Genomic DNA, 25,307 nt, shown 5'->3' on the forward strand with positions numbered 1-25,307 from the left:
GTCCTTTTGTCATTTAAACAGCCAGCTCAATCAATTAAGGTGCATTTACAGTCCAAGACCAAACCCAAGAAAAAGAGCAATGACACACTCAGCCCCCTCCAGGCCAGGTGTGTCTTTTTCTCCAGGAAGAGGACCCTTGCAAGGCAGGGCTGCATTGTGATTAGAGAGGGCCCCCTCTGGCATGATTTGAGTGAAAAAGGGCAACTTGTCAGATCCGACTGACCATTTTACACCATGGTGAACTACGTGTCAGCGATGGGGGGAGGCTGCCTCTTCCTGTGATTCCCAAGCAAGCATCCTGGACACCCCCAATTCAGGCAGCCTTGTGGCTCTGAGTCACAGTCCCCTTTTAAAGCTGTTGCTGTGGACTTAAGGGCCAGCTCTAGAGAAGCATTTTACATTTATCTCTCAGTTAATCTGCCTCGGTATTGCAAACTTGACTGACCATTGGCTTTCCAGGTTTCCCTTGGGATTTTTCCAGCCATGGCCTGACCTGGGGCTCATCCCTTTGGCCTCGTTGGTTCCCCTTTTCTGCTGGGACCAAGGCTGGTCTACGTCTTCTATTTGCTTTTGCTCTGCCCTAGAACAGCAGCACACCAGCCGGTGAGGACAAATGCTGGCAATGTAGAACTTTATTGCCTATGCATATGCATCACCCTCTGGCCACACTGCCAGGAACGACTGAGGGGGGAAGGGTTCTCCTACAGGCTTTATGGCATGCAACGGGCCCCGGCGTGTGCAGGGTATGCACACCCACAGTTGTTCTGCTGAAGCTGGGCCACACTCATCAGAGGTTCTCCAGAGCCAAGCCAAGGAGATGGCTACCCTTCCCATTGGACAGGCCCGTCCACGAGCAATCCAAAAAGCTGTGAGAACAGGACCAGGATAAGGCAGGCCCCAATCCAGGGCCAGGAGGGAGAGCAGAGAGAGCTGGCAGCTGTGAGCTGCTCTCCATACAGATCAAGCAGTTGGAGGGCCACCCCATTCGTCCAGCCAAATCCTTCCTGCAGAGAGACAGGAGAGGGATCAAACAAGTGGGCCCCTTTGGTCAGGAGCTGCTCCCCCCTCCTTCCTTTGGAGTGTCACCTGTCAAGACCTCTTACCTGCACTGGATACTCCCCACCACCACCTGGCTTCCCATCACCTTCGACATCATACTAGAAAGGAAAAGGAGTGAGCGATGATGGCTGCTCCAGGCTAAGCTGCCCTGAGGACCAGCGCATAGAGGTCTGTGGGAGAGGACCTCCACTGGAGGGTCCATGCTGGGGAGGGATGGAGAAGCCAGTTATGGCCTGTGCGGGGGGGGGGGGGGGACAGGGAAGCTGTGTAGAAGAGGCAGATGCCCAGGAAGGCCACCTCACCTTCTCAAACATGCCTCCATGCTTCTCGTAGACAGCCAGGTTCATCTGCAGCCAGCGCTGAGCCAGGCTGAAGGCCAGCTCTTGTGCCCGGGGAGAGGAGGATTTGGCCAGACCTGGCAGGGCAGGGCAATGCTGTCAGTTGAGGCCTAGGGCAGGGTTTGGCTGGCAGGGAGAGTCGCCTGGATGAATAGGGCAGGAGAATGACTCCTGCAGAAGCTGGAAAGGCAGGATGCGGGTTGAACCCTGGACACAGTGAATCACCCCAGACTCTTTGGAAGGACTCCTCACCTAAGATCACCATGTGCTGGAGGGGAGCCCAAGCATTTGGAAGGTCCCATTGCTGCCCCGTCTGTGTCAGTGAAGTGGGCAGTCCATTAGCATAGGACAAGGCCGAACTCTCCTGCAGGCACCCACAAAGAAGAGGGCATTTTCAGCTAGTGATGGGGAATAGGGGAAAGGCTGCCCCGAGATGCCCTATCTATCCTGTCTGGCCCCGATTCCAGGGGTTGGCACAAGGTGCAACTAGGGAACAACATTCAGTCTCTAGAGTGCAGAAATCAGCATTTGGTGCTGCCAACCATTCTGCCCACTGGTGTGCTGACTTCCCCCACAAGAAGGGTCCGACGTTGGGGCTTTTGTGGTGAGGGAAGAGCAGGCAGGCAAGGGGCTTTTCTCTGCTGCCTGACTTTGTGATTTCCACCCCCCAGACTAGGAGTGCTCCCCCTGAAGTGAGCCAGGATCTGTCCAGATGAAGTGTCGGATGCCTGCCTCAGCAGCTCCCCACCAGCTGTCCAAGCAGCATGCATCTCTGGCCACCCACCAGCTGCCTCTTACCTCCAGGTAGTGGAGTGCCTTCTCTGTCCTGGGAAGATCCACGCCACACTCAGTCCACAGGGGGCTTAGGTTGGAGGGGTAGAAGGCCCAGTTGTGCCTCTGGTGAAGGAGGTGATAGTCCAGCCAGACACCAGCATCCTCATTCCACAGGACAGCAGTGACGGCAGCCACCCGCTGCCTCCATGCAGCCCAGAACTGGCTCGCTTTCTCACCATCCCCTGGAGAGGGCAAGCAGCACCCTCCTTCAGAGCAGACCTGCCCTCCATGCCCCAGGCAGGCAGCTCACCAGGGCCCCAGAGCCAAGCGAGCTTCCCCCGGCCACACAGCCATCAAGCAAGAGGCAACCCCCCCCAATGAGGGAGCTGGTGGCAGCTGCCTCCCTTTGCCCCATTTCTCACCAAGGACTTGGTAGAAAGTGGCTAACAGCTGCTCAACTTTGCAAAGAATGGCGTTTAAATCCACTGGCACAACTCCGCTCACTCTGGTGCCTTGCAGTGGGTCCTGCAGTGGTGGGGAGCCTAGCAAGAACCAGCGGGAGGAGAAATCCCAGCCCGACTCGGCCGCACTCTGCAGCTCTGCCCAAAGGCCCCGTTGGGCTTCTGCAGAGAAACAGGTGGTGAATCCAGAAGCAGCGGCCTCCGACATTGCCCACAAGAGCTGCAGGCAGGAGGCAGGTTGCTTGCCATTCCTGGATCCTAGAGACGGAAGAGGCCCTGAGGTTCCCAGGGGCAACTCCTGGCCAGTCTAGGAATTCACATTAAAGCACCCTGGATGAGTGGCTGGCTGGGGGGGTGGGGGGGTGGATGCCCATGAAGCACAACACCCTCATCGCTGTCAAACTACTCTAACTATGAAAAGGTTTCCTTAACATTGGATGGGCAATTCCCTTCCTGTGATTATGTTTGGCCTTCAGAGATCACACCAAACAGCCCCAATCCTCTTGTGTGTGAGACACCCTTTCAGCTAGTTAAAAAATTATGCCCTGTGCTTTGCCTCTAATGTCTGACCCGATTTCCTAAACCCTTCTTAAGATGTGATACCCAGAAATGGTCAAATTGTTCAAGAGGAGTTTGACCGGGGCGGAATGAAATGGGATTATTGTTGTACATGCTGTGATTGAAAGCTCTCTTGTGCTGATTCAGACAATAATTGCATGTGCTGCTTTCTGCTGTGTGCTCTGCTGCTGATACTTAGCTGGCAAGCCTCTGCCATTACATGAAGATCTTTTCCACAATGCCTTCTCAGAGCCACTCCCCTCACCAGGAGCCTGATCAGGCAGTTACCTTCCTTTAAGCCCATTGCCAGCTCGACATCTTTCATGTAGGACTCTGGTCTGGTGGGGGGAAGGGGAGAAAGGTTGAAGGGGGTCCAGAAGTTCTTGGATACAAAGAATGGCCAGTTAGTGCAAGAGGACCATATCTACAGGGCCACTCACCTGGGTTCCCCCACCTGGACATTGTAGTGATTCAGGGAGTATCGCTTGCCCCCTACAGAGATATTGACAGTCCGGTAGTCTTGCCAGAACTTATACTCAGCCTCGAGCAGGTGGATGTTTTCCCTAAAGGAGGCAGAGGTGAGAAGGCGTTGAGAAGGGAGGGCAAAAATTCCTCATTAGCCACAGAGATGGACGGAGTGTGTGAAATGCCTTTGGCCAGTTCTGCAAGCTGAACTGCAGTCCAAGAGTCCTGATCACCAGTTGGTTCAAAGATACTTGCCGTAGAAAATCAGTGTTGTTTGTATAGCTCAGGTAGCTCTCCATCATTAGGGTGAGAAGTGGTGGCTGACTTCGACGCTCGTAGTACACACGGCCACCATTTGGGATGTGCCCAAATCTGCTCTCAGGAAGCACATGGCTCAGAAGAGGATTGGCAGCAGGGCCAGATCTCACCAGCTCCCCGCAAGGCTAGCAGAGTAGCTGCCCACACCCACCCGGCAGGTTTTCCCCCTGCTCCTTGGGAGTTGAGGCAGAAGGAGAAGCAACCTCTTCCCAACCCTGCCTTTCCTGGCAACGCTCACTTGCTGACTAGGTAGAGGAAGTTCTGGATGAGGCCCTTGGCTGTAGCTGTCATGTTGGAGAGGAGGAGGCCTCCCAGGATCCAGAAGGAATCCCTGTGGTAGGAAAGAAAGAGGCAGCCATGTGTGGATATGGGAAGGGAGCTGAGGGAAAGGGGCCTCTGCTGACCAAGCCTGTGGGTTGGGGCACAGGTCCCCCACCAGCCCTCTGCATGTCTCACCAGTAGTAATATTCACGGAACCGGCCCCCGGGTATGATCAACGGGTTTGGCACATAGATCAGAGAGTAACACCAAGGAGACATTTGAACATTGGGGTTCACCTGAAGGGAAATGGAGCAGCTTCTGCTTAGGGCACGGCAGCCTCCCTCTGCATCCCCCAATGGTTGAACCTTGGCACTTACCCGCCTGCCCAGCTGCTTCCACTTGGCGTTCAGGACCTGGGCCCAGGACCGCAACTTCTCATCTGAAATCCTCTTGAGGAGGGGGATGCTACAATGGGCCCAGGAGGTTCAGAAGGCAGCCATTCAAGATGTGATGTCAATCCCCAGGGAGGATTGAGGGAGAAAAATGTCACACACTTTGCAATCTGCATAGTGCCCCCAAGGCCTCAGAAGAAAAAGGCTTCCATTCCCACCCTGAGCAAGAGAGAAAGGGCGAGGCACCCTGGGAGGGAAGACCCAGACCTCACAGAGCAGGAGATTCCCAGGCAACTCGGAGGCAGGCCAGGAGCATGGGGGGAGGGGACTGGCCTGAAAGGGGGCATCTGGTGGCTTTCCCAGAGACAGGAAATTGATCATTCAGAAATAGAGGACTGACTATTGGCTGGCTGCTGGGGTCAAGGGCCCTCTGATCAGAAAGTTTGGAGGGGCCTCAGGTAATAGGTGGGCTTGTAGGATCTCAAAGACCAAAATGCCAAAGCAGAATAGGGTCAGGAGCCAATGGCCATCTTGAAGGGTGGTCAGTGTGCTCTTGAAATGTAATCCTAGTTGAGAACTCATACACTGCAAGGGGCAGTATGGTGCCATCTCCGAGAGCAGGAAACATATCACCACATCCCTTCCAGGTGTAACTGTACCTGTCTGTCCAGTCTGGAGGAATCCAGCTTTCCAGGTCCTGCCCTGGAGGAAAGAAGTGAGCCTCCACAAACTGTGCCAGCTGCAGTTTAGATAAGTCCCCACCTGGTGTGGCATTCACTAATTCCTCAAATCGCTTGAGAACCACATCTGGAAGAATGGAACAAAGTTCTAGCAGATCCGATCGAGGTTCATTCTAGGGTGGAGGGGTGAGGAGGGGCTAGGCTTGCATTAGCACACTTCAGGCCCAGGAAACCTGTGCTGTGCAGCTGAAGCAACTGGCTGGCAAGCTCAGGTTGAGCATTGCACCGGCAGGGCCAGCAGCCTTCCCTCTGCATTGCAACATAAAACCGGTTTCTACATTCAGGTCCGTTTCTCCAGGTGGTTGGGCTGTTATGAAAGCAGGGCGACTCTGGCACTAGGAAGAGGACTGTGCTGTAAGGGTGGACATTCACCTGGGTTGGACTTCAGTGGCATGTCAACAAAGTCTTTGTCATCTTGAAAGAGCCTGGCCAGCTGGACTTGCCGCAGCAGCTCTCCAGTGCAGTAGATGTGGCTGGAAAGGAAGAGCAGAACTGCTGTGCAGAGGAGCAATGCCCTTGGAGGAAACAATACCATGGTGCCAGCAGCAGCCAAGACTTTGCAAGGTAGGGGACAGCTGCTCCTTGATGCCCACAGCCAGGGCTCCCCAGGGACGCCCCAAACACCAAGCTTCTTCTGGGCAGCAAATTCCATTCCTTCCCCTACATCTGGACCAGGGACACTGCAAGGGCAAGGCTGCCAAGGTGCCTCTTCCATGATGCAAGTTCCCTCTCCCTACAAGGCATGGAAGAGCCGGTCTGTGGGCACCTGGCCCTGGAGTCTACTGCCATGCTGGCAGGACACTCCCTTGAACTCTGAGCACGCACGCCCTTGCCATCTCTTGAGAATAGCTCCTCCTTCTTATCCTGCAGAACAACCAGCTACGGTACAGGGTACCCATCTGGGTGGATCATTAATCAGCAAAAGCAGCTCTATCCAAAAAACATACAAGAATTCAGGAGCCTCAATAGAATGCTGAAACAGCAACTTCTTCATTAGCTACTGGGGACAAACTTCGATTCCCTTAAACACATGGTGACCTAACCCTAACGCTAAGTGGAATTTGCCGTCAATGGGATTTTCCCATGTATTTTACCAGGAAACAGATAGGGTAGGCTAGAAAACTCAGTACCTTCCTAACCATACCCAAGCACTCCAAATTTCTTTGTGATGTCCATTTTCCTCTATGAGTTCATAGTGAGGTAACCCCAACCCTAAGTGGAATTTTCCTCCAATGGGATTTTCCCACTTAATTTCCAGGAAACATGGACAGGGCAGGCTAGAAAACTCAGTGCCCTCCTAACCATACCCAAGCACTCTGAATTTGTGGGCGATGTCCATTTTTCTCTATGAGTTCATGGTGACCTAACCCTAACCCTAAGTGGAATTTTCCGCCAATGGGATTTTCCCATGTATTTTACCAGGAAACACAGATAGGTCAGGTTAGAAATGTCAGTGCCCTCCTAACCATACCGAAGCACTCCGAATTTGTGGGCGATGTCCATTTTCCTCTATGAGTTCATGGTGACCTAACCCTAACCGGAATTTGCCGTCAATGGGATTTTCCCATGTATTTTACCAGGAAACATAGATAGGGCAGGCTAGAAAAGTGCCCTCCTGACCATATCCAAGGATTCCAAATTTGTTGGTGATGTCCATTTTGCTGTATGAGTTCACGGTGACCTAACACTAACCCTAAGTGAAATTTTCCTGCAATGCGATTTTCCCATGTATTTTACCAGGAAACATAGATAGGGCAGCCTAGAAAGGTAAGTGCCCTCCTAACCATACCCAAGCACTTCGAATTTCTTGGCGATGTCCATTTTGCTCTACGAGTTCATGGTGACCTAACCCTAACCCTAAGGGGAATTTTCCTCCAATGGGATTTTCCCATGTATTTTACCAAGAAACATAGGACAGTACAGAAAAGTCAGTGCCCTCCTAACCCCAGACCTTACCACTCCGAATTTCTTGGCAATGTCCATTTTGCTCTACAAGTTCATGGTGAGGTAACCCTAACCCTAAGTGGAATTTTCCACCAATGGGATTTTCCCATGTGTTTTACCAGGGCAGGCTAGAAAAGTCAGTGCCCTCCTAACCATACCCAAGCAATCCGAATTATTGGAGGATGTCCATTTTGCTTTCTGAGTTCATGGTGACCTAACCCTAACCCGAAGTCTGTGGTGGCGAACCTGTGGCATGCAGGGCCTTCTCTCTGGGCATGTGCGCTGTCACCGCAGTCCTAGGTCATCAGCTAGGTTTTATAAAACCTTTTCACTTTAGGCCTCCGCCACTTTGTGCAAAAAAAAAAGGTTCAATCTATTAATTTCAACTTTTCGCGGGGAAAAATGATCTCGCAAAGTTGGAATTGAACTTTTTACTTCCATGCAGTCTGCTGTTAGCACCACAGTCACGCCCGCCCAATGGGCTATGCCCACTCAATAGGCCATGCCCAATGGGCCATGCCCACCCTGCACCCGACAATACATAACTGGTTTTTGGGTTGCAATTTGGGCATTCGGTCTCTAAAAGGTTCGCCATCACTGTCCTAGAGTTTAGTACGCTAAGGTTTAATATGTAATCTATGTTTATAGTTATTTCTAATTTTACCTTTGGTACATTTGTTTCTATGTTCTTTTATATCTAGGCAGCTTTTGTTTCTTCTATTGTCAAAGTTCCTCACAAAACATTAACACTGTAATCTATAAACATTAATTCTATTAAAATTGGTCTTAAAAGTTACAGAAGAGGATTTTTCAGAAATCAAAAGCTTGCCAAAAGAGTTGCGTTCTTACCTTGTCCCCCTGGAAAGAGGGGCCCACGAGCATCACCCAATGATTCTGCTGCACGGCCTGGCAGGCAGGCACGCCAGAAAGGGCCCTTCCCGGTAGACTGCCAAGCTCTGCTCGTGGGAAGGCCCTCGGAAAGGTCCCTCCTGCTATTTCCCACCAAAACTGTAATATTTAGAGTGGTGGCCATCGCAACCTCCCACCGTGCTTCCCGCTGCCTCTTGAGGCTTTTACTTGGCTCCCAACCTTACTCAATTTCCATCCCCATCTCTTTAAAAGGAAAAGCCTTACCTGCGCTGAAACTGGCAAGAAAGAAAAAAAAAATCCTCAAGGACAACTTAGCTGTTTTCCTGAGTTCCTTCTTAACAGCCACAGCAGGGCAGGTCACCCATCCGGCGGAGGCTCTAGGCTGCAAATCCAGGGAGCGTAACCTCCTTTCTCCACTGCCTTTTCCAAAAAGCTGAAGCTTTCAGCCGGCAGGCCTTTGTAGGCCTGGCCCCCCACCCTTCCTCCTGGCCCACAGGGCCGCTACGTCAGTCAATGCAGGTGTGACTGGGGGAAATTAGCAAAATTGGAAGTCAGACTTGGCAAAGACCCAAGTCTCCTGTTGCCCCGAGAGACCTGCTTTTCCTTTCTTGTACCTCTGGGCGGTGGGCGGGCTGTTTCCAGCAACCTGGAGTGGAAAGGGAGGAATCTCCTGCCCTTCCTAACCCTGACTTGCTCTGGACAGTTCTACAAAGTTAGATGGATGGCAAATAAATTAATAAATTCCATGAGTTCCAACTTCTCATCTCATCCGTTTTATCCATAGGACATATTAACACATTAATAGGGCAACAGGAGGCCCTTTTGCTGTGACACAGGCGCAGAACATGGCCTAATATTAATAAGGTTTTATTAATAAAGAGTAATAATCTTAAAATGCCATTTTAAAGATTTCTTTTGGTGGGTGCTATACCTGCTTGGAACAGAGGAGGGCACTTTTTTTATCCCTTAGTGACAGATGGCGCGGCCATGAAAAAGGCCTATGTCCTGGACCTAGGCAACCATTTTTTTTCTCCTCCTTTGGTGGCAGAAACTCCCTGGGCGCACTTTGTGGCTTGTAAGATTGGCACCAGGGTTGTCAGGCTTTGCCTTGTCAAGGCAATTTACAGGCAATGCTGCCTCAGAGACCCGCAGCTGTACCCAAGGTGCCCCACCAGCTTGCTCACTCACCTGTCACACGGAGGTGGAAGGCTGCCTGCCATCACCTGCCACCACAGCGCTGCGCACGTGACCAGGAACCCCCACCCCACACGACCTGGCATTTCAGCTGAGAGTTTGGGTGCCAAGCAGCAGCAACATTCCAGGCAATGCCCAGAAAGCAAGCCTGCAGTTTCACACCCAGCTCATCTGCTTTTTGGGCGGGGCTGCTCTGCAGAGGGCAGGGCCTGGGAAATTCCCAGGCCCAACCACAGGCCGCCCCCGCAGCTATGCCTGCCACCTCCAGGCGGTCCTTAGCTGTCTGGAAAGAAAGGGAAATGTTCCCAGCCCTTTGCAGAGCGATGTTCCTCTCCTGGGCCCCATCTCCCCCCCCAAAAAAAACAGCTTCAGAGCTTGATGGCGCAAGTCCCTTGCTCTGCTCGTTCTTCTCGACATGCTCTGTGCCCATGATGCAAGCCAGAGCGGCATGCTGTACAAGTGAAGAGTCTGAAGCAAGTTCAGGTCCCAGTGAGCTTTTATTGAGCCAATTCTCTTAAAAATAAGTCAGAATTTTATAATTCAGCACTTTTGACACTAAGTTCACAGCGTTCCTTTATATACTTGTGTACATACGCTGTGCCAAAATCTGAGCTCTGCTGGACATTTGCCAGTTCCAAACGAAAAATAATCCTCCCCTCCCAACCCACCCCTTGTTGACAAATTCTAGCCCTCACTGTTCGTACTGGACATGGTCTGAACTGAACCAAGGATCAATGAAATACAACATTGCTAGAATTGAACAAAAAAAAAGTATGTTCCCCAAATTTTCCAGTTTCAAGAAAGGGAAAATTGACTTATTTTCTTCCAGACATTGCCACCCCCACATCTTGGTTAAAATACAGCAAGGCTGTATCTTTGTGTTATCCTCCCTCCCCCACCCCCCACCCTTGCACAGGACTCCAGAATGTTGCCTAAGGAGTTGCAGCAGATTGATTGATTCCCTCTGGCTGCTCCAATGTTCCCTCCCTAGAGAATACGACGAGTTTCCATTGCAAAGGTGCTGTGACCCCACTTGGATTGACTTTTCCATATCCTGCCAGGGAACAAATTATTGTGCCCCAGAAGTAGCGTCCAGAGGTATGCTTTGCACCAACAGCTTAGGTCAGACTACTGGTGGAAACAACTCATACCCAGACAAAGATCCTGGACACAACGGTGTCTCTCTTTAATTGGCAAGATTCAGCCAGTCCTGTGCAAGCAAGCCCACCCTTAAAATAAAGAGTAGAATGAGATGCCCAAATCAAACTCATCTGCTTTTGTGTCTAGTTTCTATGATCTTATCCAGCTCTAACAACAAACACAAAAGCAGAGGGTGTAGGAAAAGATGCTCCCATCTCATTCTGTAATAATTAAAAAAAGCAAAAATTAACCCACCCACCCACCACCCAAGGTCATCTCTACTAAGTGCAGGGGTCCTGGGAAGACCCCACTGATGTTATCGCCAAAGCCTTGTTTTGTCCCAGCACTGAGTCACCTGAGGGGGCGAAGGCAACAAAAGGCCCCAGAATTTGTCCTCAAAATTTCCCCAGAAGCTGCTGAACCAATTGAAAAACTATTGGCAACTGCTTTGTGTGTAAGACATCCAATTCTCAGCCTTCGTTTTCAGATGAAGGGGTTTAAAAAACAAAAAACAAAACAGACAGACCAGGGTGCCCCTGGTCAATATCTGGAGCATCTTTCCTTTCCAAGTCTCTCTTCACCGTTGAGAGACAAGGAGCCATTGTCAGGTGGCTTTCTGACCCAAACAAAGCTACCCAAAAACGGTGATCAGAGGTTGCGGCCACTCCTCTGCTAGGCGGCCGCAGCTGAAGTAATACTTTCTCTTTTAAAAAGGCTGTGCTTCAAGAGTGACAAGAGGAGCGTGGCGCTGGGCAGAGTGGCCACCTCAACTCACTGCACCAAATCAGGTGTTGTACGTGTTCTCGCAAGTTTCAAGATTGCTGCACACATTCTGCCTCTGCTCCCTCCTCCTTTGGGAATGCCCTTGGCTGCTGCAGAAGAGCAAAGTTTTGCTTTGGGTCACTAGTGCCCGCTCCCCAAGCTGTCCCACCCAAGTACTTGCTCGTCTTATGCAGCCTCAATTGAATTCCCAGCAGAAGAGCTTTTCGTTAATACAACTTTTGCTACGATTACTTAGACAAAACATGTTCCGCTTCCAAACAGTTGTCAGGAGGCACCTGGCTCTAGGCACAGTTCTCTGAGGTCAGGGCTGGAAAAAGTTGGTACTTTCTATCAGAACTGCTTAGCTTGTCAGGGCAGGAAGGGGGGCTGGGGTGGGCTCTGTCTTCTCCGAGCCAAGAGAGCCCATGCTTGCCCTGGTGCCTCCTGGCACTCTGCTGCTGGCAGGCCGACAGGGAATTTGTTAGAAGTTTACAGGTTGAGTAGTCTCACTCTTTCTGCCTGCACATCAGGCCAAACATCAAGCACATTGGGAGGGGCACACTTTAAAGCAACACTACTGGACTGGAAGCACATTTCCCTCCCCCTCGAGGGGGAAGAGCAGAGGGCTTGCCTTTCCTGCTCCAGAATCTCTCATCGGACAGGCTTCAAACAGAATCGCCAGAAGCTGCCAGGGCTGACTAGGACTTTGGCTCATCGGAGTCGCTTTTGGTTCTACCTTGCTTTGAGACAAAGAAGGTGGATGGGCCTCCCCCACCCCCCAATAAGACAAATCCAGCTTCCCTGGAGGGTAGTTTTTCCTCCTTGGAGAGGGGAAGAGGACCTTGGCCAACATCTAGGTCTCTTCCAAATATTGCAACCCCTAAAGCAAGCCAGACCTACCTAGAGGCCTGAAGTCACAGTGCTTGGTATCGAGTAGCGTTGCATAAAACTGAGCCCCTCTCACCTTTAGCTGCTGTCAAGATCTATCTATAATCCCTTTAACGCCAGCAAGCCTCATCCAAATAAAGAAAAAAAAGGAAGTTATATGAACCCTTAACAGAAAAACACATATTTACAGAGTTTATACAAGTATACACATCCAATTTTCTGCAGAACACGTAAGAGAGGAAAAACCATCATGGCTTGGAGACAAGTCTGCCCAGCAAGTGCTGTGCCCCCAAGGGAGACTCGCGGAGGCCAGTCTGTAGTGTTCTGCGAGAGCCCCTGGGCGTTTTGGGGGGGCTCCTGCTGCAGATTGGTTGGCAAGTGGCTCTTTCCTCTCAGAGTGTGGAAGTTTCCCTCAATCAACCCAGGCGATCCAGGTTATTTTGCTTAAATACACATATTTACAGAGTGGGTGAACAACTGCATCTCAATTCCTCCATTAAAAGAAAGTCAACCAAACAAAACTACTGACAAGGCCCACCTTCCAGCACCTGGAAGGGGAAGGAAAGGGGGGGGGGAGAGAGAGAGAGAGAGAGAGAGAGAGAGAGAGAGAGAGAGAGAGAGAGAGAGAGAGAGAGAGAGAGAGAGAGAGAGAGAGAGAGAGAGAGAGAGAGAGAGAGAGAGAGAGAGAGAAGAGACTTTGACCTGAACCAAAACGACTCCTTGGGCTGTATCCAAAAGGGATTTTCTGAATGGTCTCATAGCATAAGGCACTTTGCACAAATAAGTAACAAGCTCTTTAGCTCAAAAGACAGATGAGGAGCCAGGGAGAAGTTGAAATGTACTCAGTCGGGCAGCTGTGGGTGAATCTGAAATTGCAGTGAAGGTGGAGTTTGGGAATCTTCTCATTTCAGAGTTCTTCTACTCCATCACAAACAAAGAAATTAAAACCAGCAGTTAGTGCAACTAATGTTCAGTCAGCACACAGTGCAAACAAGTGGGAAAAACAAAAGGTATTTTCTTCCTATCTTCTGCATTTGTCTTCACAGCCAATTTTTTTAAAGGAGGGGAAAGCTCTGTAATTTTAATTGTTCCAAAACAAAAAGATGAAAAACCCTCAAAGAGAAGGGGCCTCCCCCAAGAAATGATGTTTCACGTGTCCAGATCAAAGGGTTTTTAGCTTTTGTTTAAGCAAAGCCTAGAAAAAGAAAAGAACAAGGCCTTTAGTACCAAGGAAACAGCATCCATAAGCTACTTGCCTGACTGCTGTGGCCCAGCCCGTTCTGTGTCCTGCCCGTCATTGCCTCGGAGATGCAGGCTGTGGAGGGCCCTGGGTTCCAAAGCCACACACCAAGAAGCGTGGGCACAATCTGGTCAAAAGCTAGACCTCTAGATGTGCACTTTAATCATTTCCTTCCTTCTACGGCATTAGAGCCCCACTAAGGCTCCTGGGACAGGCTACACCAGTGGAATAGGGCCCAATTCAGGTTACTCGCCCGCCGAGTATCCCTCAGATACCTACGCAGCAATTATGGTTTATCGTCTTCTACAGGCTCGCTGTGGTATTCTGCCACATACAGACTCTTGTCAATGTTACTAGGGATGGGCTTAATTTCTGTCCCCAGCTGCTCTTCAATACTCTTCAGGTTGAAACGATCGTCATAGGTGATCAAGTTGATGGCTAAGCCTAGATGGCCAAACCGACCTTCAAACAGAAAAAAGCGAAGATTTTCACTCTGGCAGCTTGCTTCACAAGGACTAAATGTGGCTGATTGGGGGTAACCAGCTTTCCTCCCCAGCATATATGTTTTCCAGTTTCAGATCATCATTTGCTGACACAAAAGTGTCAGCAATTTTTTTGTGTTTACTACAACAGCAGCTTTAAAAAACTGAAGAAGCAATCAATGCTAGCTACTAGCTGCCAAGAATCTCTATTTCCTATCACGATACATCCATTTACATAAAAGACAATTCAGATAGTTCTCGACTTACAACTATTCATCTAGTGATTGTCTGAAGTTACAACGGCACTGAGAAAAGTGACTTATGACCATTTTTCACACTTATGACCGTTACAGCATCCGCATGGGCAAGTGATCAAAATTCAGATGCTTGGCAACTGACTCATATTTATGATGGATGCAGTGAACTGGGGTCATGTGATCACCTTTTGCATCCTTCTGACAAGCAAAGCCAATGAGGAAGCCAGATTCACTTAACAACCGTGTTATTAACAACTGCAGTGATTCACTTAACTATTTCAAGAAATGCTTCACTTAGCAACAGATATTTTGGCCCAAATTGTGGTCATAGGTCAACAACTACTTGTACTCTATGACTGTAATTTTTCATTGAACAATGCCCTCACCTGATCTGCCAATACGATGGAGATATGTCTCTGCCAGCTTTGGAAAATCAAAATTGATCACAACATTCACAGCTTGGATATCAATACCTCGGGTAAAGAGATCTGAAAAACAAACCTTGCACCTCAGAAAAATCCAGTAGTATAAAAAAGAAGGGCTCAGGACGACAGAATCACTTTCTATATAAGTAACACAAGACTCATCCAACTTTTTTATTGTTCTGTAGCCTCAAGCACAAAGAAATGTTAGAGTGAAAATTTTTCAAGACTGGATCCTACAGATTTCTTTTTTTGATGGCAAAAGGCTCCCTATTTCCCACTTCCTAGTCTCTACTTTTTGAGCTACACTGCCTCAATTTGGAAAACAAAAGAAACATAAAATGATCCCTTAACAACATTGCTGGTTTAAAATATATATTAAAGCAAGCCAACATAAAACATCACATTAAAATGGTTGCAATTAAAAAAACAAACCCAAAATGACAAAGAGGTGTTTTTTTTTACATTCATGGTCTTAAATGTTGAAAATCTCAATTTGGTCCTGTTTGCTTTTCTGACTATAAGGATGATACCATCCTATTTCAGGATCAGAGCCAAGATTTGGACACGCTGATTTCTAGCCCTGTCTCATATCGCCAACGTGATGTGCAGGATGTACAAATTGACAGGTAGCTTCTGGCTGAGCAGAGAGATCTGAGCATGGAGCCATGGAGGACTTTACTGGTCAAACCAGCGTTCTGAACTGAGATAAACCTACCGGAGGCACAAAAGCCAGCTGACTGACTTGGGCCAATCTGGTAGATGACCAGGCTGAGCCCGAGGGTGGGATGGCGTCATCACTCTTCAGTCTCTTCCCGCCCACCAGAGACCCAGGTCCAGCCCACCTTGAATTCCATTGATTCTTATCTTCCGCCAATTTGCTTGGACCTTTAGTGGTTCCAATTCTTGTACAGCGCCTTAGCATGCAATAAGGGTTCATATCCTTTTGAACTGCCTGGACTTCCTGATTTTCCTGTGCCTGACAAATCCCTTTCTCTCAGCCTAAACCACCTCACAGGACTGTGGTTGTGGAGAAAAGAGGAGTAGGAAAGGGTATTATGCATGTTTGCTGCCTTGAGGTTTTTTTTAGAAAAAATAATAAAAGCGGGATATAAGTAAATAAATTTCTACTCTTCTGGTAAACAATGTGGAGCCTCCAGTGCTGCTGATATACACTAATACCAGCTCTCATTGACAAAAATTGAGCTGTTACTAATTGCAGCTTCCAGCTCATCCTTAAAAGCAACATTGCCCCTGTCTATTTAAAAAATAATACCTGGGACTGTCCTCCTAATTTTGCAATATCCAGTTGCTAAAAGTAGCTTAACTAATTCCAAAAATGCAGCACTCAAACTGCCTAGTTAGTAAAGAGCCTTTCTGGACAACATGCAAGCTATGGAAAAGGACAGGATACTCACCAGTGCAAACAAGGTTGCGGCATAAGCCATTCCGGAAGTCGTGGAACACTCGATTGCGGTGCTCCTAGAAAAGAATTGGGAAAGTTTCACCAATTTACTCTTGACCGAAGCCCAGATTTTGTCCTTCAGTATTCTGATGCACCTCTAATACAAGAATACTGGGCAATTCACAAGACTAGCTGCTCTTTTGACATTCACCCTGGGACCTCTGTTCAGGCTGAGTATATGAAGCTTCTGGAAAGAGATCCAATACTATTCTTCCCCCCTACAACTAGCCCCTAAAATTCAACTGATATTAATTGCTCCAAACAGCATACTGACCTGTCTCATCTTTGCGTGAATGTAGAAGCAGGAGTATCCCAGCTGGGAGATTTTCTTAGCTAACAATTCAACCCGTTGGGACGAGTTACAGAAGATGATGGACTGATTTATTTGGAGCTAAATGTAAAGACAGTAAAGTGTTATATTGTATTCTGCTTCTAAATTGCAAAGGAACTTAAAAATAAGTAGATAATACATTAGACCAGGGGTGTCAAACTGGCAGGCCATGCCCACCCCGGGTCTGCAAAGGCAAAAAACGTCACGATACATCACGTGACATGATCGAGTTTGACACCTGTGCATTAGACTATGAATCCTGGGGCGAGGTGCACAAAAACAAGGCAATACCTGAAGGACTAAAGAAGCAAAAATAGAAATTGTACAAGTAGTTAAATAAAACTATTTAAGCAATATTTTACAGGATTTCTTTCACTTGGTCACTTTGGTTATTGTTTAAACCCAATGTAGCTTAAATCTTACTTCTTACCCTGGAAAACAGCGTGTTGAGGCAATGCACTTTCTGGCGCTCTGTTACATAAGCGTAGTATTGGGTCACCCCCTTCAGAGTCAGCTCCTCCATCAAGTTAATCTCGTAGGGCTTCTGCAAGTGGGAATTCTGAAAAAGAAGCATTCTGGCATGTACAGGTAGTCCTTGTCTTATGACCACAATTGAGCCCAAGATTTCTGTTGCTAAGGGAGACATTTGTTAAGTGAGCTTTGCCCCATTTTATAATCCTTCTTGCCACAGCTGTTCAAGTAAACCACTGCAGTTGTTAAGCTAGTAAGACGGTTGTTAAAATGAATCTGGCTACCCCATTGACTTTGCTTGTCAAAAGTTCAAAGGGGATCACATGTCCCCAAGACACTGCAACCGTCATAAATATGAATCAGCTGCCAAGCATATGAATTTTGATCACGTGACCACAGGGATGCTGCAATAGCCATGTGAAAAACGTCACTTTTTTCAGTGCTATTGTAACTCCCAATGGTCACTGAATAAACTGCCTGTGGCTTGCAGTGTGGCAAGAACAACCGTACTTCACCCTTTGCTCAGTTATGCGAAGTTGGGCTCATTCAACTCACCATAAACTTCTGCACACTTAGAGGGAAAGTGGCCGAGTACAACAAAATCTGCCTGTTTTTAGGTAGAGTGAGTATAATGTCCTCCATTATTTGCACAAAGTCTTGAGACAGTAACTTGTCTGCCTGCAAAATAAATACATAATAAAAAAGGGGGCAGTTCAAAGTTAAAGCCATTGGGGAACTTGTTCCGTGTTTAACCAACCCTCCCAGCTTATGTTAAAATAATGTTTCTTAGCCAGCCACAGAAGGCCTCATTTTCCAGCTGCACTAAGGAAATGAGCCCTGAATTCAAGCTGCCACTGACCAAAATCCACAAAAAGCACCCAGGATAGCTAACTTGGTAGTGGAAGGCTCAGACTGTAACTCATGAAGTTCAGACATTTAAACATTACCTCATCTAGGACAATCATCTGGATATGGTCCACCTTTGCTACCCCCTTTTTGATGAGATCCAGAATCCTTCCTGGGGTGGCTATCACTACATGCACTGCAAGAAAGAAGAGCAGGTTATCAGGCACTCTGATAAAAAACTGGCAGAAAAGAACTCTTGCCACAGGAGGTCCTACCTGTGTCATCAAGCCTCATTATATCATCCCGCAGATTGGTTCCCCCTGTGGTTGCCATCACTTTGGCTCCTCCCATGTGTTTGCTGACCTGGATGCAGATCTGACTGACTTGCAGGGCAAGTTCTCTTGTGGGAACAATCACCATTGCTGTCAAACAAGAAATAATTTGAGGCACTCTTATTCCATGATCCTGGAGGATTCTTATGTTAATATATGTCCAGTGAGTGCTAAACTTTAAGATGTTCAGAAATCCAAATGTCCTTTCTAGCTTACAAAGACCTTTAAGGGAGACCAACTAGGCCAGTGGCCTTGAGCTGACAGAGTCCAGTTTGCTGTAAAGCTAATGGAAGGTGAACCATTCTAATGTTTTATCAGCTTTTCCAAGGTTCAGAGTAACGCAGAAGTACCTTCCAAGTCACATTTCTCACTATACAGACCAGCGTGTGGAGTGTTTATCTAATGCTCTAAAACTAAGAAAATTGCAGTGAGGCCCTCCCAACTGAAAGAACAATGCTGGTGCACCAGGTCTTCAGTGGATTCAGTGGAGCAAACTACGTAGGGGAAGGCAAGGGTGCTCTCAAGGGACTAAAGAGGAGGGAAGGCTGAATGGGGGCCCAGCAGTCTCTGGGTCTTCTACCTACATAAAACAAAGACACTACTGTTAGCAGCCACGGCAGCTGCAGTTTCACTGTGAAATCCTTCAAGCCCTTCCAGTTAAAATGTAATAGTGACCCAAAAACTTCTGTACTTTTTTCCTTTTTCTTTCACAAAAGTGAAGCCATTACATAGCTAACAATCCAAGTCCTTCAGCCGTTCTTCATATGTCCCCATTCTCCAGGCCTTTGATCATTTTAGTTGCTCTTCTCTGAACTTTTTCAAAAGTCTCAACATCTTTTTTGTACTACGGTGACCAAAATTGGTTGCAGTATTCTAACTGTGGTCTCACAAGAGTTTTATAAAGTGATACCAATAGTTCGTGTGATCTTGATTCTATGCCTCTGTTTATACAGCCCAGGATTGTATTAGCTTTTTTGGCTGCTGCTGCACACTGCTGGCTCAGCAGCTGCCAAAAATGAAGATGAAGACCTATTGCCACCTGAGTCCATGTGGCTTGGCATCTTCCACTGACCTTGTATGTGGTCCTTCTTTAAGTCAAGCCTTTCAAGTAAGGGAATGAGGTAGGCGCCACTCTTGCCGGTCCCGTTCTTAGCTCTGGCTAAGATGTCCCTTCCAGACAAAGCAATAGGAATACTCTCCTCCTGAAAAGGAGCATGAGAAAAGGGAAGAGAAAGTAAGGTTTTGAATGAGGTAGAAGCAAAAAATACAACATAGCTGTTAGAAGATACAAACATGAAGAGTAAAAACAAAAGGAGAAAAGGGCCACACTTTAGATGAAAAGGCAGGAAGGTTAATTGCTTGCAGCTATGTTCTCATTCCCAGCTGAAAGAGAGGAGGACCAAGTGCCAGTACATAGTCAAATCATCATAGCCTACAGAACCGATTTACACATGGCAGCCATCTGGCAAGGAATTGACCCTGACACACAATCACCAACTTCCTCCAAAGTCAACAAGGCTCTGGGGCCTTAACTATGTAGGCATACAAATGTTGAAAAGCACGAAGATGATATGGACTTCTGATGTCTTCTATATGGTCAGTAGCCTGCATGACACAAACATCTATGTGTAGTTTTTTTCCATCTGTCTCTCTAGACTGAAAAGGTTGGGTTTGGAGACAGGAATATTTCTGCTCTAGTAACAATAACATTAATTACTGATTCAAAAAATCACTACTGGTAGCATAAAGAAGCCTACTGGAAACATGAATTGTTTTGTTCTAATTCCATCTACTACTAGAACAGGGGTGTCAAACTACCAGCCCACAGGCTGGAAGCATAATAGTGAAACCACGCCTACCCCATTGCCAGCAATGGGAAAAAAAGTTGTGATACATCATGACACGTCACGTGACGTTGTGAGTTTGACACCGGGCACTAGAAGAAACAAAAGCTAGACCCAATGAAGGCGTGAGAAATCTCAGCCCTTTATTCCAGGGACCCTATGCTCTCCATCTCGCACGAAAAGGCCCTTTCAATATGCACAAGACTGAGTTCTTCAACTGGGATGGCTTTCGCTAAGAGGAAGGCATCCAATGATGGTTCCTATCATCTCATGCACAGAGAAAAGTGTTCTTTTCCTGGAAAGGAAAGATATGAGTGGCAAGAGACTATGAAGAGTGGTGGCGTGAGAGAAAACGTGAAGGAAGAGATCCTAACCCTCCTTTCCCTACTACAGGTTCATCAGCCTTGTAGGCGTGCAGAATGCGTACAATTTAAACCAGGGCTTTTCAACCAGTGGTACGGGTACCACCTGTGGTACATTGGCACCTGGCAGGTGGTACACGACCATCCTAGAAAAGTTGTATGCTCAGAACAATGCTCAGAACAATGAAAACCTTGGATAGGAGGAAGAGTGCCGCTGGGTGGGCAGACAGGTGTCTTGCTTGGCTGTGGCTTGGGGGGCACTTTTTTCAGTGCTATTGTAACTTCGAACAGTCACTAAGCGAACTGTTGTAAGTTGAGGACTTTTTCCCCCCGTTTTTCCTTTTTTGGTCATCAAGTTTTTGACACCTTGCTAGGCGACTGGTGGTACTCGGATGTTGCCAGATCCTAAAAGTGGTACAATGGGTGATAAGGTTGAAAAGCCCTGGTTTAAACAAGACAATAAGGCAGAGTTTCAGAAGCTGATAGCACTCGACACAACATCCTGTGGCATGGGAATCCAAAGCCTAATATTTCCCCCATAATGTATACACAGTAAATTTCCATTCATTAATAATAATTTACTAAACTTGCTCAACTTACACTATAGGTGACTAACCTGAATGGGAGACGGCTTTTCCCAGCCCATTTCAAAAATTCCCATTAGCAACTCCCGCTTCAGACAATAATCTTCAAACTCATTTCCTTTTGTTGAGGTCACATCCTGGAGAAGCAAAGCAGAATCATTAACTCATGCAATGTCAATCTCAATGCAAAGGGCATTCTGAGGCTAAGCCCAGCAGGAGGATGGGTATTCTGATGTGCCTTAACTCTCCCCCAGGGACTGAAGAAATTCTAGAAAACAAAGTTAGTGGGAAGCAGAGAAACTGGGCTGGGCAAGACTGTAGTATTAAAATCTAAAAAATATGTGTCCTTGATAAAACTGTGTGTGTGTGTGTGTGTGTGTGTGTGTGTGTGTCAATGATAGTAGGGGGTGGGGTAGCATTTAAATTCAAGGTAAGTTGCAGTCTATGCCCACTGCTGCTGCATTTTATTCAGAACTGTGATGCATGGGGCAGGAAGGGAATATATATGCTTTTCTTTTAGTTTTACCTATTAATTAATTAATTAATTAATTAATTAATTAATTAATTAATTATTGGGACTTATACGCTGCCCTATCTCCCGAAGGACTCAGGGCGGCTAACAACAATAAAATACGATACAAAAGTTAAAAAGAATTAAATTAACAGCCCCAATAGAATAAATTAAAATTGAAGTTAAAAATTAAAAAACATTTTAAAATCCCTGTCGTCAGTCCAGGTCAGCCTGATGGAAAAGAAGTGTTTTAAGGCTGCGGCGAAAGGACCGGAGATCCGGGGCCATCCGGAGCTCAAGGGGAAGTTGGTTCCACAGGGCTGGCGCTCCCACAGAGAAGGCCCTCCCCCTGAGGGTCACCAGCTGACACTGTCTAGCCGATGGCACCCTGAGGAGGCCCTCTGTTAAAGATGGTTGTTTGTAATTAGCTGCATCACGTACAGCAGGTAGCCGTTGCTTGCAAGAGATGTTTTGAGATGATGTAATTTCAGAGCCAGCAAGTAGATAGAAAGTAGGCAACCTATCTCATTGTAGATTTTGTACGACAAATGTGATTTAATCAGTTTGAAATCTTGCACTTCAATGAAAACGAATATCTGACATCAAGCATCACTACCACTTCATTTCCCATGTTTAAAATTTTAGAAAGCCCTTACCGACGTTTTGATTCGCAGGTCTTTTGGAGGGAGCTTTAAAGTCTTCTTCCAGTCATCGCCAGGTCTAAATGAGAAAACTGTATTAGCTATTGGATCTGATTTTGTCAAGCCACATCTCTATATCACACAATACCATCATCCTCAGGGTTGAAAAATACAAAACAGCCCTTTTAATCCACCTAGAATCTGACAAACTCTTCATGACATAGGAAGCAAAGGCTATTTTAAGTCAGTCTCATCATTTTAAGTCAGTGTAAACAAGCGTTAACGCAGCATTAAGCAACCAATGGAGAATGTGGAGAGGATCTGAACATGTCATATACTACTGAATAACCTTTAAGTTCAGTCACAGTTATTTATCTTTTTCTTCATATTTCAAAACAGCAGTCTTCGTTTTAGTAAGATACACACAATTGGTAACATATGCCTGCACAAAAATCAACAGCTCCCACTGTTCAAAGTGTATTTGTACCAGTGCTCCTCAGGACCTTAGCCACTACATCATGGTGTGTTAAAAGCCTAGATTGACTTTCAACTCCTCACTGCACAATCATTGTTTTCAAATGTGAAAAATGCAACAGACCATAATTGAAGCTACTTTCCCAACATTGAGTAAGCAATGGGTACTCCAGAATGGTGAGCTATGCATCAGGACTGAAGACCTGTGGTCTTGAATACAAGCACTGTTGACATGCCAGGATGCATACAAGGACAGCCTGGCGGTGCTCCAAAATCTCTCTAGAGCGGATTGCAGTAATCTAGTTCAGCTGTGGCAGAAGGCCCTGTCCTGCCATGTCTGCCACTACCCCCAGAGCAGTTACTCTAAGCAGGAAGACGGTTGGTTGTTTTCCCTGGGAAGTCCCAGTCTTCCTATTTGGCTCTATGTAAAACAACAGATCATCCCACCGTACTCTTCCTTTCATAGTTCTATCAAACCAGGCAGGTTGGAGTGTTTGGTTTAAATGGGCAGGGACCACAGGATCAAGGCAAACTACTGCAAAGAAATGTTCTGTTAAAAAGAATCAATACCATTTCCTCCAGAAAAGATACACCAGAGATACTTGCACCAATATGATCCAAACATTACCTGTTTTAGGCTGGGTAACTCTTTGGAAATCTTCTGAAGCAATTACATGATTCACCACTTCCATTTCCATTGATACAACAATGGTACTTAATAAACTTGCTACTAATAAGGAAACCTCCCAAATATACAGGATTATCTATGTTGATTATCTACTTTAATTGATCCCTAATGCGGCAAGCAAACTGACCCGATTTTAGCTGAGGAAACTCAATGTCAGTTCTGATAAACATAAAACAGTTCTAGTGATAGTCCAAAGGTTTAGCATGTTGAGTTGAATTTAATGTGCTAGTTCTTTCCTTTAATGCTTTCTAAAGCACCTGTCCCAAATCACTGGAGCTTTTTTCCCAGTATGCTGCCCAAAGTTCTTTTGATAGTAAGATTGGTGACATGTAAATTTAATAAGCAAATGTGCTTCTCCATTCACCCGGGCTTCCAGTTAACAGAGGTATCAAGGACCTCTATTGCAGTGTGGGGAGGGGGGTGTCTGCAGTTGTGGAGGTTCCCATTCATAGAAATCCAGCAGAGCTAGGAAGTCTCCAGGTTGCTTAGCAGGCAGCCTTTCTTAAGGGTCTCCTAACAGCTGGATATTGTTACCCTTTGCTTCATCCCATGCTAAATTAAACTCTGTGCAGGATATTGTTACCCTTTACTTCATCCTGTGCTAAATTCAACTCTGTGCAGGTTACAGGAAAGTTGTATTTTTAAAAAAATAAGTCACCCTGTGCGACTGACAAGCATTATGTAGTAACAATACGAAGCAAAGGATGAATAACTAAAATATGACAAATGCAATTCAGAAATAACACCAAATATTGCTGTAGTTGATAAACCAGGTACAAGAAGGTAAGAGCTCGCACTCCACCCTGAAGCCAAAACTTGGAGGACATTCTGGGTGTCTCAAGATGGCTGCTGATGCTCTAGACAAGAACTCACTTGATAGTGGAGGCCATGCTCTGTGCTTGCTGCTGAGTGCCATTGTTGATTGTGTTGGGATGTTTCAGCTGGTTTATCTGTTGCTGAGCCTGTGTCCCCCCGCTTCCTGGACCACCACCAGGTTTTACTGGGCCCCTCAGCTGTCCATTTTGACTGGAGAGACCCATTATAACAGGGTTCTCTGTTCTGGCCGTACTCATGTTTGCCTTTTAAATGTCTTTCAACTTCCAAACAGTTGCGAGTACGGAAACTGTAATAGTTTATTAGACTCTCCAAGATGAAGAGATAAATTAGGTCCTGCTCAATATATGAGTCTCTTATTGCAACACAGGCAAGCACCTGTAAAGTCACTCAAGATAAACCAGTCACTTGCGCTGATGCACTGTGGATCAACTTTTTAAAGTCTTCCAACACGCTTGCGTTCGGTCCAATCTACTCACTTCAATCTGAAAATAAGACAAGAGAAGGCCGTTAGTACTTGCAGTTGCTTCCCGCATCCCCTTCGGGGGATGCAAGTAACCTCAAAGGCCGCCAACCCCAGTCCCGGCTCCCCTCCGAAGAGCGGCCTTCTGGGGCGGCAGGCTCCTCCTGGGGGCGACGGACGGACGGGCCGGGGACACAAGGCGCCCATTGGCGGAGGGCAGCGTCCCTCCCACGCCTTTAAACGGACTCCGCTTGGGGAAGCTTCCCCGCCAAGCTGCGCCGCTGAGGGGCCTCTCAACACCGGCCCCCCGCTGGCTCCGCCCGGGGTCAAGGCCGCTGCTTCAGGCAGCCCTGCGAGGGGCGCGCTTCCCGGCCTTTGTGTCAGGCCCGGCCGGCGGCGGCAACCTCGGCCTCGCGTCTGGCCAGGCCGCCCGCAGGACGTGCGGTAGGCCTCGCTCCGGAGTCGAGCGGCGCGAAGGCGGGGCGCTCTCGGCCCCGCGCTCCGCGGAGCCTCGGCCAGATGGGCAGAGAGACGCTCGGCCCCGGCCCTCGCTGCGCCGGAAAGGCCCACTCACCCGGCCGCCGCCGCCGCCGAGCCTGGGTGAGCAGCGCCCTTCTCCGCCGGCCCAGGGCGGCCGCAGCAGCTCCCCCCGCCCGCCTACCTGCCTGCCGGTCGGCCGCGCTCGCTTCCCGCTCCGGCTCGGCCCGTCTCGCAGCCCGTCGGCCGTGGCTCCGCTCGGACTATGGCGGCGGCGGCGGCGACGCGACAACAAGATGGCGGCCCTTCCCTTCCTCCTTCCTTCCGTCCTGGCGCGCGCGCGTCCTCCTCCTCCTCCTCCTCCTCCTCCTCCACCCCCTCGAGCCACACCCACCGCCCGGCCGCGCAGGCGCCCGGCG

The 25,307-nt window shown here is 47.9% G+C and overlaps 2 protein-coding genes across 4 annotated transcripts; both read right to left on the reverse strand.

The window, feature by feature from the left end:
- Positions 1–178: 178 nt before the first annotated feature.
- Positions 179–9,528, reverse strand: TREH (trehalase). 2 transcript variants are annotated; one of them, XM_081333816.1, is made up of 15 exons: positions 9,369–9,528; positions 5,739–5,839; positions 5,286–5,433; positions 4,612–4,699; positions 4,430–4,530; positions 4,212–4,304; positions 3,911–4,027; positions 3,631–3,753; positions 3,479–3,528; positions 2,594–2,794; positions 2,196–2,413; positions 1,650–1,761; positions 1,362–1,474; positions 1,104–1,157; positions 179–1,004 (listed from the first exon to the last, which is right to left on the reverse strand). In XM_081333816.1, exons 1-15 carry the CDS (start codon positions 9,458–9,460, stop codon positions 822–824), a joined length of 1,794 nt encoding a protein of 597 aa, XP_081189942.1. In that variant the 5' UTR covers positions 9,461–9,528; the 3' UTR covers positions 179–821. The 2 variants fall into 2 exon arrangements, with proteins under 2 accessions (XP_081189942.1, XP_081189941.1); XM_081333815.1 differs by having other exon boundaries at positions 2,594–2,890.
- A 324-nt stretch (positions 9,529–9,852) lies between these two features.
- DDX6 (DEAD-box helicase 6) lies at positions 9,853–25,244 on the reverse strand. 2 transcript variants are annotated; one of them, XM_081333818.1, is made up of 14 exons: positions 25,077–25,244; positions 23,988–24,433; positions 21,968–22,031; positions 20,833–20,937; positions 19,083–19,212; positions 17,954–18,100; positions 17,780–17,874; positions 17,388–17,510; positions 16,792–16,920; positions 16,305–16,421; positions 15,984–16,047; positions 14,530–14,631; positions 13,684–13,866; positions 9,853–13,359 (listed from the first exon to the last, which is right to left on the reverse strand). In XM_081333818.1, exons 2-13 carry the CDS (start codon positions 24,185–24,187, stop codon positions 13,691–13,693), a joined length of 1,452 nt encoding a protein of 483 aa, XP_081189944.1. In that variant the 5' UTR covers positions 24,188–24,433; positions 25,077–25,244; the 3' UTR covers positions 9,853–13,359; positions 13,684–13,690. The 2 variants fall into 2 exon arrangements, with proteins under 2 accessions (XP_081189944.1, XP_081189943.1); XM_081333817.1 differs by having other exon boundaries at positions 25,073–25,240.
- Positions 25,245–25,307: the final 63 nt, after the last annotated feature.

This window comes from Vipera berus (genome assembly GCF_964194415.1).
Source record: "Vipera berus genome assembly, chromosome: 8".
NCBI classification, from domain to species: domain Eukaryota; kingdom Metazoa; phylum Chordata; class Lepidosauria; order Squamata; family Viperidae; genus Vipera; species Vipera berus.